The sequence below is a fragment of the Elephantulus edwardii genome, unplaced genomic scaffold (genome assembly GCF_000299155.1).
Source record: "Elephantulus edwardii isolate Elephantulus edwardi_28Jun2011 unplaced genomic scaffold, EleEdw1.0 scaffold00056, whole genome shotgun sequence".
In the NCBI taxonomy this organism is placed as follows: Eukaryota; Metazoa; Chordata; class Mammalia; order Macroscelidea; family Macroscelididae; genus Elephantulus; species Elephantulus edwardii.
The window spans coordinates 6,676,611-6,692,922 of NW_006399806.1; the positions used below are offsets into that span (position 1 = coordinate 6,676,611).

At 37.0% G+C, this 16,312-nt stretch overlaps 1 protein-coding gene across 1 annotated transcript; it reads left to right on the plus strand.

Annotated features, from left to right (window-relative positions):
- Positions 1–2,710: 2,710 nt before the first annotated feature.
- On the plus strand, positions 2,711–14,312 carry MMP12 (matrix metallopeptidase 12 (macrophage elastase)). Its single transcript, XM_006887303.1, has 10 exons — positions 2,711–2,812; positions 3,261–3,508; positions 4,456–4,604; positions 4,706–4,831; positions 9,073–9,234; positions 10,530–10,653; positions 11,336–11,469; positions 12,438–12,597; positions 13,393–13,496; positions 14,212–14,312. Exons 1-10 carry the CDS (start codon positions 2,711–2,713, stop codon positions 14,310–14,312), a joined length of 1,410 nt encoding a protein of 469 aa, XP_006887365.1.
- The last annotated feature ends 2,000 nt before the right edge of the window (positions 14,313–16,312 follow it).

Below are 16,312 nucleotides of genomic sequence, written 5' to 3' on the forward strand. Positions count from 1 at the left end.
AACACTTGTAGAATTTTAATCATTTCTCCCAGTTCATAGTCTTTTCAATTACTTACTCAGCATCAGAAAGCTGAACAATGACTAGGGATGATAGAAGGAGAATTGATGTTTTGAGCTGTGTGATGCTGGAGTAGAGTAGTGAATATATAATGGACTGCTAAAAGAAAAAACAGGTTTATCCTAGAGAAGGTTAAGCCAGGCCTCTCCTTGGAGGCAAGGATTCTGGAACTTTGTCTGACATAGTTTGGACATGTTGCAAGGTGGGGCCAGTGCTTGTGAGGGACGTCGTGCTTGGAAGACCACCAATGAGATGGTTTAATTCAGTTAATGGAGGTGGGTGTGTCAGAGACAATAACAGGCTTTACGGCTGTTGTACATAGGGTCACTATGAGATGTAGCTGACTCAATGGCACCTAACAAAAACAAAACTTAAAATATATTCATAAGCACCTTAGTGTTGTCAGCATATAGAGACGGATATTTTTCTTATTGTGATCTTCTTCCACCTCCAATTTGGTGGTGGTTGTTGTGGTGGTGGTGGTGTACTGTTGAGCCTGAACCACCCCATAGCTAATCCTCCACAAGAGTGCTGAAGATCTCATGGGCTACCAAAGTAACAAACAGATAGATATGTCTTGGAGAGGGAGGGTGCACCCAGAGTGCTCTATGGAAGCAAATATGATGAAGCATCATTTCCCATACCTTGGATAAGTTGCTAGAAGAGGTTATTCCTTGGAAAGTGACATGATGCTTGGAAAGGTGGAAGGGAAGTGAAAGAGAGAAAGGTCCTTAACTAGGTGAATCGACATAGTGTCTGCAGCAATGGGCTCGAGTGTGTCGCAGATTGTGAGGACAGCATGGGATAGGTCAGTGTTCTGATGGATTGTTCACAGCTTAGAGTAGCCTCAAAACTCTTACCTTTTGCATAACAGCAGGGCTAATCAACCATTTGCACCATACAGAAACTGGTATTTTTCTTAGGATGACCTCCCTCTGCCCCTCCATTTTGCTGGTGTTATGTACTATTGAGTAGGAACCGACCCATAGAGGCCTCTCCAGTACTTTTTCCCAGAGGTAGTAAATTGCATAGGAGAGGACTGTCCATTTTTCTCCCTCAGAGCAACTGGTGGATTTGAATCTTGTGCATTTTAGTTGGCAAAGGGTAGAGGCTTAATTCATTTATCATTTTGATGATATTTTCCTTATCTCTAACAGGCACCCAGGCTGAACTTCCTTCAAGACAGACTTGTTTGCTCTTTTTAAATGCAATCCATAATATATTTAAAAATTCTCTGCCAGTTTCACAATTCAAAGGAGTCAATTCTTCTTTGGTTTTCCTTGTTTACTGTTTAACTTTCACATGCACAGGAAGCATGTTGTTGTTGTTAAGTGCCATTGAGTCAATTACGACTAACGTGGACCCTACGAACAATAGCTCTGATCTTTGCCTATCCTTAATCAACCTCACTGTCTCTGACACCTGACATCATTGCCACAGTCCCTGTGTCAATCCTTCTCATCCAGGGTCTTCCTCTCCTGTACTTACCCTCCACCCTGTCAACCATGATGTCCTTCTCTGAGGAACACCTGACATCTTGCTTGGCTTCTCCTAACTCCTCCTGAGAACATGCTCAAAATATATGAAATGGAATTCAATATCCTTGTCTCCAAGGTTCTTAAAGAGTTCACTACTGAAGATAGTAGATATTCATAGAGTAAGAACCAACCCATAGCAGACCCTCCAGAGGGTTTTTTTTAGACAATAAATCACATGGGAAGAGATTGCCCATTCTTTTGCAGAGCAGCTGGTGGATTCAAATAGCAAACTTTTGCACTGTTAGTTCAATTCTTTACCACTAAGCCGTATATCTCAGAGCAGGACAATGACTAAGGATAACAGAAGAAGAATTGATGCCTTTGAGCTGTGGTGTTGGAGAAGAGTACTGAATATCTCATGAACTGCCAAAAGAACAAACAAATATGTCTTGGAGAAAGTGCAACCAGAGTGCTCCTTGGAGGCTAAGATGATAAAGCTTCTTCTCAGATACTCAGAACATATTGCTAAGAGAAATTATTCCTTGAAGATGAGGGACATGATGCTTGGAAAGGTGGAGAGTTGGTGAAAAAGAAGACCCTTAACCAAATGGATTGACATAGTGACTGAAGCAATGAGCTCAAATATGCCAGAGAGTGTGAGAATGGCACAAGGTAGGACAGGGTTCAGATCTGTTGTCTATAGGGTTGTTATGAGTGTTTATATTCTCCTCCCCCTTCAGATGTAGTAATTTTCAGGAAACTTAAGAATCTCGATTGTCCTTAAGACTTGTAATATGGCTTTAATATTACCAGCTTTAAAATTATTTCTGCAAAACCATACACAGGTGAGCAGAGCAAATAGCTGTCTGGTGAGTATGAGTCATACTTGACTTGGATGGCACCACACTAAAAGAGAAGCCACCAGAACTAGCTGATCAATCAATGATAGATTAGATACTAAACAATAAACAATAAATTAGATACTAATTTACCTGAGTTGATGATAGAGAGAAAACATTTCTTGTTTCTACTTTTTTTTTAAATAGAACAAAAGATTATAGCAACTATGAGTCATTCAAGGATTCACAGTGCTTACTCTGGGTTATAAATAGAGAAGCATTTAAGGAACTGGCACACAAGCAAACCAAGTTAAGTCATTCAGGAAAAGTTTACAATGGAGTTTGTCCTATTGATTCTGCTCTTGCAAGCCACTGTTTCTGGATCTTTTCCTCTCTTCAACAAAAGCTTGGAAGAAAATGAGTTGTTGTTTGCAGAAGTAAGTACTAACATTGTGTTTTTAAAATTAGTGCACTGGACTCTTTTACTTTGAAAATATTAGTTGAAAACTAACATAGGAGAGGGTTTTTAATATTCAATTGTATGTTCAAGAAAGGAATGCAAGTTAATTGTAGGTTTGAACAATGGCTTAGTTAATTAGAAACCCTGGTTTAACTAATTAAGGTGCCTGGCTGCCATTATGGCACAAGCACATTGGCTTTTTCAATTGAGAGTGCCTAATCAAAACACCAGTTATCTGAGTCATATTGGAAAAAAGTTGACCTTCTGTAGATAAGGCTACCTACAAATTAATGTATGCTTGTTGTTGTTGTTGAGTGCCTTTGAGTCAGAACCAAATTATAATTGACCCTGTAGCAGGTTTTCTGAGGCAGTGATAGGCATGAGGGGAGATTGCTCATCCTTCTCAAACTGTATTTGTTTTCCAGCAATACCTGGAAAGATTTTATGACTTCTATGTAGAGAACACTCCAAAGACAAAAATGAATGTCATTGAGAATGTTCTGGAGAGTAAAATCCAAGAAATGCAGCAATTCATGGGGCTAAAAGTGACCGGAAAATTGGACCCATCTACTCTCGATGTCATGCACACTCGGAGGTGTGGTATACCCGATGTGCATCATTATAGAACAACATCAAGAAACCAAGCGTGGAAGAAACATGATATCACCTACAGGTAAAAATGGAGTCATGGAATTTTCTACTTTTTCAAAGGTGTGGCTTCTAAAAATCCCAACTATCTTAGACAGAGCTCTATGTTTGACAATAGATAAGAAACATCCCTCCCAAAGTATAGCACTGGGGGAGGGGGAGCCAAAATAACTCTATAAAACTCCATAAAATTTTCAATTACAAATATTTTGGAAGTAGACTGTGAGGTGTTTCTTCTGAGATGCTGCTGGGTGAAATAGAATTTGTTAGTAGTGAGTTCATTTACTAATGTTCACTCAAGAAAGATTGCATGGCCTGTCAGTTTATAGCAGAAAAGAAAAGCTAAATATAAAAGGAAAACTTAGCAGAATATTTAGAATGGATAAAAGCAGAAGTTCAGGAGCAGAGACAAAAGGGCAACATTTAATTTGTAAGTAAGAAAAAGAAATAAATAAAAGCAATGTATGCTTGGGCATTACATGTTTGATAACAACCTGGAACAAGAGTTGCATTAAAATGAACTGGAGAGGAGAAACTGAGGAGAAAGTGTGCAGCAATAAATGAGTGAAAAACCCCAATCTTTCTGTAAACCTCCATTAAAAATATACTACAAAATTTATAAACAAAAAACTTAGAAAGTTATTTATAAAAAATATTTAAGAAAGCAAGATTTTCTTATGTGAACTCTGGATTTATAAAATAATTTACCATTCAGTAATACTAGTGACTCAACTTTTTGCCACCAAGTTGAAACTAACTCATAGTTGACCCTCCAACAGGTTTTCACAAAGATTGTCCATCTTTCTCAGAAGAAGCCGATGATGAATTAAAAGCCCTTTCCCCCTTTATCTTTGGGTTGACAGTACAATTCCCTACCCAAAAGATGACAAGAGATCTATAATGCTAGGAGAAATACAATGTTGCTGGATAGAAAACTAACATGGTTTCCATTTTCCTCTCTTGCTGATGAAGAATCCAGAATTACATTCTTTCATTGTCACATGAGGATGTTAACTATGCTATCCAGAAAGCTTTTCAAGTATGGAGTGATGTGACCCCCCTGACATTCAGAAAGATTCACTCAGGAGAAGCTGACATTATGATCTATTTTGCAAGCAGAGGTAGAGAACTTGAACTTGTTGGCACTGTGTTGTTTGACATGATTAATAGCACCATATATAAAGTATTAACTTTCTTGTTACTTCCTTTTATTTTTTTTAAGCTCATGGAGACTTCTACCCTTTTGATGGTCGAGGTGGAGTCATAGCTCATGCTTTTTTCCCTTCAGATGGTATTGGAGGAGATGCACATTTTGATAATGATGAAATCTGGACTAAAACCTCCAAAGGTTGGCAAAACTATTTTTTTGAAAACAAATTCTAAATCGTCTTCTGGTTCTGAGAAGTTATTTTCTGAAAAAAGGTTACAGGATTGAGTAAATTTTTCTAACTTTGGTATCAAATAAAATAACATCTCATGTCTGCCACAACTTATTCTTTGTAAATGGAGAATCTTAGACTCAATTTATGTTTGCTTTTTAAATTAATTTTAATGAATAGATTCAGCTTATGTTTAAGATCAGTTCCAAGGTATGTCTGTGATAATGTGCTAGTTTGACCAGTAGTAACAGTTGATTCATGAGATCAGTATTTGCAGGGCAATCCATAAACTAGAAAGACTATGCTGCATTTGTGAGTCACATTATGCTAGCAATTTCTTAGATTTACAGTGACACAGGCAAAATCATTACAGAGTCAATTGGGATGGTATTGGTCGAAGGAGATTAATATCTATAAGAAAATTCAAACTGTTTTAACAATCTTCCTAATTTTTCTATTTGAAATTCTAGATTATCTGATTCCCATTTACACATAAAGTAAATAGGAAGAAAGGCATAAGATATTGTTTTACTCAGTATCTCCCTCTCTCCAGCTGATATTGTGCATATTGAATGGGAACATTTTTATAGATACAAAAATCCAATGGATTTCTCTACAGAAGATAGACAATCTCCTCCCATGTGATGTACTGCTTCTGAAAACCCCTGGAAGGTCAGCTATAGGTCAGTTTTGACTAGATGGTCCACAATAACACCAGCACCAATAGATTCTATTTTTGGACATGACCATGCTAGAGATCAAGGGAATGAATGGTGCAAGATAGGACAAGGTTCTGTTGTAATCATTTACAGCGTTGCTACGAGTTCTAGTCAACTTGAGGGAACTTAGCAATTTATCACAGCAGTATCAACAACAAATAAATTGGAAAGACTTAATTTAATCTGAAACATGATCTTTGTCTTATAAAATTATTGATGACAAGAGGAATTTACCGTCATCAAATGACTACAGAATCATGTAAAAGTGAATTTTACCCAACTCCACAAATGCTATTCAAAGTCATTTGCAATTGTTTGATCTAATGGAAAAGGAGGATTGTGTTGGTTAGCTTCCACAGACTGTTTTGTAATTTTAAAAACACTTAGATAACATGTGTTACATGGATACGAGATCCTTTTCCTTGTGATAAAACTGGGGCCAGAACATGCTTCTAGTCTAATGTATACTTTTTACTTGTTCATATACAATATGAACAATATGCTTTAAATTATACAATTCTTTGCTTTAATTTTTTTTTAAATTCTAATTTAAAATGCTTATTCTCAAGACCAAATAATTTGCATATTCTGTTGAATCAGCTTTCCTGAGAATGGAAACGAATAGAATCTCTTCCCATAGACTGGCAAGCCAGCCTAAGATTATGGCTGTCAGCTAAAACATGTCAGTTGATATCCCAACAATTCCTGGAGCCTTATTTTTTTGCAAGTGCTTTCAATGCAACCTGAATCTCTTCTCTTATTTATATTGACCAAATAATTTTTGTACAGTGACTCTGTGTGTTTCTTCTATATTCTCTTAATGCTTAATGGATTATTCAAGATTTTGTCCATAGCATCTTTCAGTATTGCAACTCCAGTCTTGAATTTGTTCTGACACCTTGGAAAATATCAAGCGAGTTCTTCCCTTTTTATTTTCTGACTCCAGCTTTTTGCACATTTTGTTATTATAATATTTTGCTTTCTTTTCTTGAGCTGCTTTTGAAGTCTTCTGTTCAGCTGTTTTACTTAGGCATCTCTTTGTTTTGGCCTCTTGGTGCTTTAATGCAATTTTTACAGTGTCTTCTGACATCAATTTTGGGTTTCCCCTTCCTGCTCTGTCTTTTAAATGATCTTTTGTTCTCTTTATGGATGATACCCTTGAGGTCATCCCACAGCCTCTCTAGTCTTTGATTACTAGTATTCAGGGCCTCAAACTTGTTCCTGAGATAATTTTTAAATTCAAGAGGGATAGACTCAAGATCATATTTTGTTTCAATTTTCTTCAGATTCAATTTGAACTTGTACATTAACAAAAAGGCTTTAGAAGAGGTCATGGCACCAGGGATATCTTTGATAATGTCAGATGGATCCTGGCTAAAAACAAAGATTAGTAGAAGAATGTATGTCTGTGTTTCATTGAATATGCAAAGACATTTCACTATGGGAATTACAAAAAACTATGGCTAGTATTGAAAAAAAAATGAGAATCCCAGAACACTTAATTGTAGTCATATGAAATCTGTACCTAGACCAAGAGTCTGTGGCCCAAACAGAGCAAGGGAATGTTGCATGGCTTAAAATCAGGAAAGGTATGTGTGCCAGGGCTGTATCCTTTCTCTATACCTATTAAATCTGTACCCTGAGCAAATAATTTCTGAAGCTAAACTCTATAAATAGAAATGTGGCATCAAGTTCAGAGAAAAACTCATCAACAACTTATACATTGTGCAGATGACTCAATCTTTCCGGCTTTAATGAGAGGACTTGAAATGTTTGCTGCAGAAGGACAAAGACTACAGTCTTTGGTATAGATTACATCTCGACACAAAGAAGAGAATAATCCTTACCACTAGGCCAATAGACAACATGATATATGGAGAAAGGATTGAAGTTGCCAGTGATTTCATCTTGCTTGGATCAAGAAGTCAACATCCTTGGTACTAGAAGTCAGGAGATCAGGAGACACAATTGTTTGGGCAAATGTATTATCAGAAATCATTCCTGATACTGAGAGCAATGATGTCAGTTTGACAACTAAGTGTGTCTGATTCAGACCATGGTCTTCTCCTTCACTTGCTACACATCTGAGAGTTGGACAATGAACAAGGATGATAGAGAAATGATGCCTTTGAGTTGTGGTGTTGGAGAAGAGTGCTGATTATCTCATGGATCACACACACAAAAAAACCCCACAACCAAAGAGATATGTCTAGAAAACAGTGCAGGCAGAATTCTTCTTGGAGACAAAGATGGCACAGCTTCATATACCCTTGGGAGGGTACATCATGCTTGAAAGATGGAGGGTCAGTGAAAGAGAAGAAAACCCTTGATGAGTTAGATAGACACAGTGACTGCAGCAATGGGCTCATGTATGGTAGAATTGATGAGGATGGCACAGGATAGGGCAAGGTCAGGTCTATTTTTCATAGCGTCACTATGAGTCATACTTGACTCGATGACCCCTAACATTTTCAGGACTATTGTTTTTTTTTTTGTCCACAGCCCTTAGTAAATGGATGATTGAAAGTTTTCTGAGCTTTTACTATGGTGTTGGGTATGTTTAGCAATGAAAGGGGCCCTTGAGTATACTATCAAATGAGAAAACTGGACATGAGATAGAAACCCAATATTTAAGATAAGGAAAGGGGGTGTGGTTTATTCAACGTATTATCAGAACAGAATAAATGCAGGTTTTAGCTAAATTCATAAAAGGTTTTGTTTTCTTTTCTCAGCTTCATGCAATGCCGCATTCATTGCCGTCAGGTTGGAACCTACTCATAGTTGACACCCTTCAAAGTGTTTTCAGAAACTGTCAATCATAGATAAAGAGACTGGTCATCTTTCTCCTGCAGAGAAATCTGGTGGATTTGAAGTGCTAGACAGGCACAGCCTAGAGGATATTTGAAAATATCTAGAGATTATTGCTAAAATTGGAAGGGAGTTTGCTATTGGCATTAAGTGTTGTTGTATACTGTTGAGTCAGAACAAACTAATAATTGATCCTACAGAGGATTTTCCAAGACAGTAAATCACATGGGAAGAGTTTGAACATTTTTCTCCTGTGGAGCAGCTGGTGGATTCAAAGCATATATGTTTGGGCTGGCAGTGGAATTCCTTACCAGTAAGCCACCAGAGTTCCCTATTAGGAATATAGAAACCTCCAGTTTCAAAATAGCCTGTAATGTACAGAAAAGTCACTGAGAAAAATAGCTGTAAAAAAAAAAACCAGAAAGAAAAATAGTTGTAAGGGTTAGTGCCCCTGTTCGAGACAGTAAGTTAAAAAAAGTAAGATGAGTTCCTTTTCAGTCTATCATTTTCCAGGTGCCAAAATGAGTGCAATAGACTCAAGTGTTTCAGAGATTGTGAGGTTGGCACAGGATAGGTCAGGGCGCAGATCTGTTGCTCATAGGGTTGCTATGAATTTTATTTGACGGCGTCTAACAATGACTGTTTCACTAATTTTCTCTCCTTTTTGTTGGTTTCACTTTCAGGCACAAATTTGTTTCTTGTTGCTGTTCATGAGTTTGGTCATTCCTTGGGTCTTTTTCATTCCAATGATCCAAGGTCCATAATGTTTCCCACTTACAAATATGTTGACACCAACAAATTTCACCTCTCAGATGATGATATACGTGGTATCCAATCCCTTTATGGTGAGTTACATTTCTTAACCATTTTGTTTTGAAGATATTCTCATTTGTGATCTTATATCAGCATTCAGTTTACTTTGCTCTATATTCAACACTCTAAGTACCAGCATCCAGGAAATTAAAAGATGAACTGCATTAGGAAAGTCTGCTGTCAGAGACCTCTCCAAGGTATTGAGGAGCAATGACATCAGTCTGGAAAGTAAGGTGCGCCTGGTACAGGCCATGGTCTTTGCCATTACTTGCTATACTTCAGAGAGCTGGACAATGACTAGGGATGATCGAAGGAGAGTTGATGCCTTTGAGCTGTGGTGCTGGAGAAGAGTATTGAATATACCATGGACTGCTAGGAGAACCAACAATTTCATCCTGGAGAGGGTGAAGCCACTCTACTCCTTGGAGGCAAGGATTTTGAGGCTTTGTCTAACATACTTTGGACATGTTGCAAGGAGGAATCAGTCCTTGGAGAGGGACATCATGCTTGGGAGGATGGAAGGACAGTGCAGGAGAGGAAAACCCTCCATGATATGGATTGATTCTGTCATTGGGGTAATGGGGATAGGCGTGTTCGAGACAATGAGATTGGCAAGGGATAGAGCAGAGTTTAGGGCTGTTGCACAGAGGGTTGTTAAGAGTCGCAAGCGACTCGATGGTATACAACAATGACAACATACCATCATTCGCACAAAACTCTAATACTTATCTTCTCTTGAGTCTTGTGAGAACCTTCCAAGGTAAGTTGCATAGACATTACACTCATTTGCAGATGAGGACAACTAATCTATTTTTTTATTTAAATCTTGTCCTGTTGTGTACTGTCACGTCAGATCCAACTGGCACAGGAGGACATTTCCCCTCCTTTTCCAGTGGCGCATCTGGTGGATTTGAACTGTATGCCTTCAGGATTGCAGTGCAGCTTCTTGCCACTAGGCCACCAGAGCTCCCTTATCAATTTCTTTATAGTTAATATTAAAGCCCAAAGTAGAAATTGGTCTCAAATCTGCTGGTGTTCTTTCAATCCAGTATGCCATGCCATTGTCCTATTGGAGAACATGCACAGGCTATCTAATTGGAATAGGAAAACAAGAGATTTGATAGAGTTTTTCTCCATGAAATTGAAACTACACGGGGGGAAAAGACTCCAAACTAAACAGCAATTACTGTAGTCTTTTAAATGTTATAGAAATTTTATGTGCTTTTGTGTTGTTGCATAATTTAATAAAAGGGTCATCTTTTTGCCCCTCCCCCGTTATGAACTAATATGCAACTATTTTTAAATGTTACTTGACATGTATTTTCAGGAGGCCCAGAAATGAGACAACCCACACCACCTCCGGACAGCACAGACCCCATTGTGTGTGATCCCAACTTGAGTTTTGATGCTGTCACTACAATTGACAAGAGAACCTTATACTTTAAAGACAGGTAAGAGTGTTTTCAAATCTAAACAATAGTATAGGCTCTTTGTGTTGTTCAAGACTAGTGGGAAATGAAGTAGGTAGAACTTGCAAGCAGGGGTAATAATGCTGCATGGTTAAATTTATATTTTAACTAGAAAACTGATTTATGAAGAAGGCATTTGAGATGGGCATCTGAGTTGAATAAAGGTGACAGCATATGAGAAGTTAACAATGGCAGTGCTTAAAAAGAGATGCTAAGCGTTTCCTAAGAAATTAAGTAGACTTGATTTCTCTGTTGTAGAAAATTCTGTATTGGAACATAGACAGAAGCAAGTATTTGTAGGGGAAGTAGAGAATATTAAACACCAGACTCCAGCATGTTTCCCTATATCAGATGTTCTCATGTACTGAATATTTCCATATATACTAGATTACCTGTTCAGATTAGTTATCTAGAACAAGATAATCCTATCTAGTTATTATAGTTCTATCTAGTTCTTAGATAGAACTAAGAACTAAATAGAAAGAACCATCTAAGAATTTAACTTGTAGTACTTATAGCCTGAGAAATTTCAAAGTGGCCTATATGCAACAGATTGTGAAGATGATGAAAAGAAATATTAAAGTCATTTCACAGGTCCTTCCCATTCAAGCATTTCATGTGTCTACAATGATTTTTAACATGTGTTAATTGTTCTCTATATTAGATTCTTTTGGTGGACATTTGGTAAATCATCACGGAGCTCTGTCCATTTGATTTCTTCCTTGTGGCCAACCTTGCCAACAGTCATTCATGCTGCTTATGAAATTAGAACCAGAAGTGAAGTTTTTATTTTTAAAGGTAATTACAATGTGGGTATTTTAAAGAAGAAAAAGATCTACTCAACGATACATGACAACTTTATGGGGACATAGCCACAAAACCAGTTCCACTGTTATTAATGGTAGCTCTGAGCTAAAAGCAAAAGAGCTTATAAACATGTAGGTGTAAAAAGAGCAAGGGCCACATGGGTTGCACCATATTTGACCTTAACAAACTTCACAGGGGGAATTGTCTTTGTCCAAAACATCAATGACACAAAACCAATTCCATGAGGTCTGACATATTCCCCATGCTCCAATACTTCTTTCTACTCATCTCAACATTAATCTTACGGCTTCGCTGGGTTTGCAGTTTAATGTGATAGCTCATAGACCACATAGAACCATATTGGAGGAGTTAAAAGGTTATAATTCAGATTTTTGTTGTTGAGTACCATCACTTCATAACCAACTCACACCTGACCCTCTAGCAGGTCATATCTGTGGAAAACAAACAACGAAACATGAGGCCATTTAAAATGTTTTTATTGTGAAAAGATGCCTGTGACATAAAATATGTCATTTTAAATTTTAAGCATATGAACTAGTTAGTATATTAATTACATTCACAGTATTGTGCAACCTTGATAGGCCATTTTTAAGAACAACTACCACTAATTTATATTTTAATCCATTAGTTTTCCCAGACTTTCTAGTCTACAGTGCATTAAAAGAATGAAGTACAATGAACTGATACAGTTTTCAAGTTTCTGTGTTAATGAAAATGTCCCCCCCCACCTTTTTTTTGCCTCTAGCATAAGTAATTGCAATGACACAAACAAGGATTTGTTTGTCAGTAGATTGAAAGTAGACCTAACTCTTAAGAACATGAACAAAATGAGCAAAATTTTTTAGAATTATAGGGGGAATATGACATTGAACTGGATCAAATCAGTATCGTTAATTTTCTGTGTAATTCCATTGCACCCTTTCCCTTTTTATTCACAGATGATAAATACTGGCTAATTAAGAAGTTAAGACCAGAGCCAAACTATCCCAAGAGCATACATACTCTGGGCTTTCCTATGTATGTGAAACAAATTGATGCAGCTGTTTTTAACCCAATCACAGCTAAGACTTACTTCTTTGTAGATAATCAGTACTGGAGGTAAGTCTAAATCAGTAATTCTATTGATTTGTGAGACAGGGAAAAATGGAATTTTCCAGGAGGTTGTTTTTCTATTCAAAGTCCTTTTCATAGACAACATTTATTTTTTTTTATCCTTCTAGGCAAAGATCAAGAAAATAGGACTGGAGCAGTTTGCTAATTTAGTTCTTTGACAGGGAACTCTCAGCATAGTGGTTCTTTTGAGAAAGGCATGTGGTTCAAATCCACTACCTTTTCCATGGTAACAAGACAGGCAATCTGCTCCCATGGAGCTCTGAATTGACAGTATACAACAATAGTTCTTTATTCTCTACTTTGGATTCAATTGTCACTTTGAAATTAGGAAAGAAACAATTCCTTCCCAGTAAAAGATTTAAGAAAGAAACTGGAGGCTGATGACAATCTTGAAATGATAAAGGATTAGAATGATTTCTCTCCACCATCAAAGTTTAAGACTCTAACTCCCTGGACCTTAGACTCTTGATTATACTTACATTACCTTCTATGGTTATTTTTATCTCAGTGGGAAGTTTTGAGAAGGCAATAACAGGAAGCTATTGCAAAGTCATTTATCAGTTTCCAAGTAAAACAGGATTGGTTAAGCACTGTAGGGTAGTGGAGGACTTAACCAGCAATCAGAAAGTTCTAGACTTTGAGACTCTAGTCAGTGAACCATTTTAGGTCATTAGTTTCTGACTGGTGCACTTCCAGTAGAGAACATGAGTTTGGAATTGGAAATTTCATGTGTAGAATGCATTTCCTCATCAAGTTCGTGTTTGTTATTTCTTTGCTTAGGTATGATGAAAGGAGACAGAAGATGGACTATGGCTATCCCAAATGGATAGTCAAAAACTTCCCAGGAATTGGACCTAAAATCGATGCAGTCTTCTATTCTAAAAGTAAGTAGATTAAAAATCTATGAAGATATGTGCTTCTTTCTGAGTAGGTGAGCTAGAGGAATGAGGAAGTGGCCAGTAGAGGCATTGGCTTATTCATAAGATGGTCTGGCCTTTAATGAGGTAGAGTAGGAAATGTAATTGTGATTATTGTAGCAGCAATCTGCAGTCTCTGGACTTCCCTACAACCACACCCTGCTACAAAGTGAATCTATCTATAGTGTTTTCTAAACTTTAAGCCTTGTTTCTTTGTCCTCTTTTCAATCCTTTCCATCCTTTATGGACCTTTATGAACTGAAACTATGAGTGGGATAAGAGAAGGGATTGTGTTTTGTTGGTTGTTTTTTTTTTTTAAGGGATTGTGTTTAAATGACTCCAAGCAAGGTAAACCAGAACAAAACTGTTGATTGCACCAAGACTCTTCTTGTCCCCAGTGTCCTTTAGCCTTATCTCTTTGCCCTATGCTCTGCATCTCCTCCTTCCCTCCTCTGAATCTTGAACCCTGAGTATGACTTCTCTGAATTTTTGCATCCTAATGGCCAGCCTTTTCCTCCCAAATAAAGAGAAATGTTTAGCTGTTAAATGTCATAGGTAGAACTCAGGTTCTACCAAAATTTGTTATAAAAGTCAATTCATCTATGCTAGATTATAAGTAAAAACATATTTACTCTTTTTACAAAAATACAGAGGGATAATTTAATTTTGTGTTTATTTTTAGACTTCTACTATTTCTTCCAAGGATCTGATCAACTTGAATATGATGTTTTACACAATCGCGTCACCAGAAGACTGGAGAGTAATAGTGGCTTTGGTTGTTAGGAATGATACAATTTAATAGTATTTGTCAGTTCACTTGGTTGATGAATATGCATTGCATATATGTCATGAAACTAGTAATAATGTATTGTAAAATAAGAATATGAAAATCTAGAGTTCGTATGTACATTTGTATAAAAGTAAGACTTCTGAAAACATTAGACTATGGTCTTTTCATTCATTGTCAATTTCTATTTGACTCTTGGAGAGGGACATCATGCTTGGTAGGATGAACAGCACAGAGGGGAAGGCTCCCTGTGAGGTGGATTGATTCAGTGACTGGGGTAATCGGGATGGGTGTGTCAAAGACAGTGCTATTGGCACAGGACAGAGCAGAGTTTAGGGCTGTTGTACATAGGGTTGCTATGAGTCGCAAGTGACTCGACGGCACATAACAACAACAACTGAGTTTGAGGATACTTGGTTCCTTGGACTAGCTAATTCTTTTCTCTAATTACCTCTTACCTAGAATTGAATAGTTTCAGTGATCAGTAAGTATTTCAGTAAGAATCATTTTAATTCATGGAAAGAGAATAAATACTTAGAAATATAAAAATGACAATTGTGTAATTAAACAATTTATGACAATTGTGTAACTACCCAATTTAAATGGTAATATGTAACTTTATTTTGTTGGTCTTACTATTATAAAGTATGTATTTTTATTAAAAATCTTTGAGAAATTTCTACTTGAACATCAGAATGTGTGTATTTGAAATGATTTCTGAATAAAACAAGTCTTTTTGTTACTATACCAAGTGGTGAATAGAGCCTAAGTATTGAGTTTAAGTCAAGAAATTGAGTTAAGCTAAAGTACTTTCTCCAAACTGTGTATGTCTCCAAAAGGTATATGACCTCAAATCTGGAGAAGATAATTGTACAAAATGGAAATCACAATTCTGGTAAAATGTTGTCTCAGTTCAAGTGTGACCTTAGATTTAGAAGAAAATAGTCATAATACTACTGTTTTTTTATCAATTATCTCTTTTCATAGTAGTTTTTTTATGTCTACTGATTCTGATTCATAGCCTAGTGCTAGGGAGTTGCACTGCCAAACCAAAGACAGTTCAAATTGACCAACTTCTTCATGAGAGAAAGAAGTGCAACATTCTCCCATGCAATTTACAGCCTCTATGAGTTGGCTTAGCTACGAGCTGGTTCTGACTCGATAGCATACAGTAACAACATGACGGAAGTGCTAGTTTCTTAGAAAACTACCAGGCCTTTCCTTCTGTAAAATTTTCTGTTGAGTTCGAACAGATTTGCAGCTGAGCAATCAACCACTGTACCTCCAATGCTCTTTACATATTACAAACCTTACACTAACTTATGAGTTAGTGGAATGCTTCTAGCTTTCAGTATATTTTGTTATTGTTGTTGTTATGTATTGTCAAGTCAAAATTGACTCATAACTGACCTATCAGTGGGTATTCAAAGGCTATAAATTATATGGGAGGAGAGTGCCCATTAATGGATTTGGGAGCTCTGGTTGTATAGTTCGTATGGGGTATGCTATTAATCCAAAGGCAGCACTTCTCTGGTGGTTCAAATCTATCAGCAGCTCCAAAGGAGAAAAATGGACAGTCTCCTTCCATGCAATTTACAGCCTCCGAAAACCACTGGAAGGAAAGCTATGAGTCATTTCTGACTTGACATCATGAGTCAGTGAATTGAATGTACTTATGACCAAATAAACAGCACAGTGAATTTCAACTTCAAAAGACTTTAATGTTATTTGAGGAGAATAAGGAAAGACCTCTAGTAGCTGAGTAGGCTGTATTAAAGGTTAAACAAAAGGTCAGTAGTTGAAACTCACCAGCCACTCTATGGGAGAAAGATGAGACAATCTTCTCTCACTAAGATTTACAGCTTCAAAAACTTCAGGAATGGTCTCCATGAGTAGGGTTTTGGTTGAGATGTGTTTAGATTTCAGTAATTCAAGAGTCACTCATAGTGATCTTGTGTACAACTGAAAGAAACATTGTCTGGTTCTATGACAACTT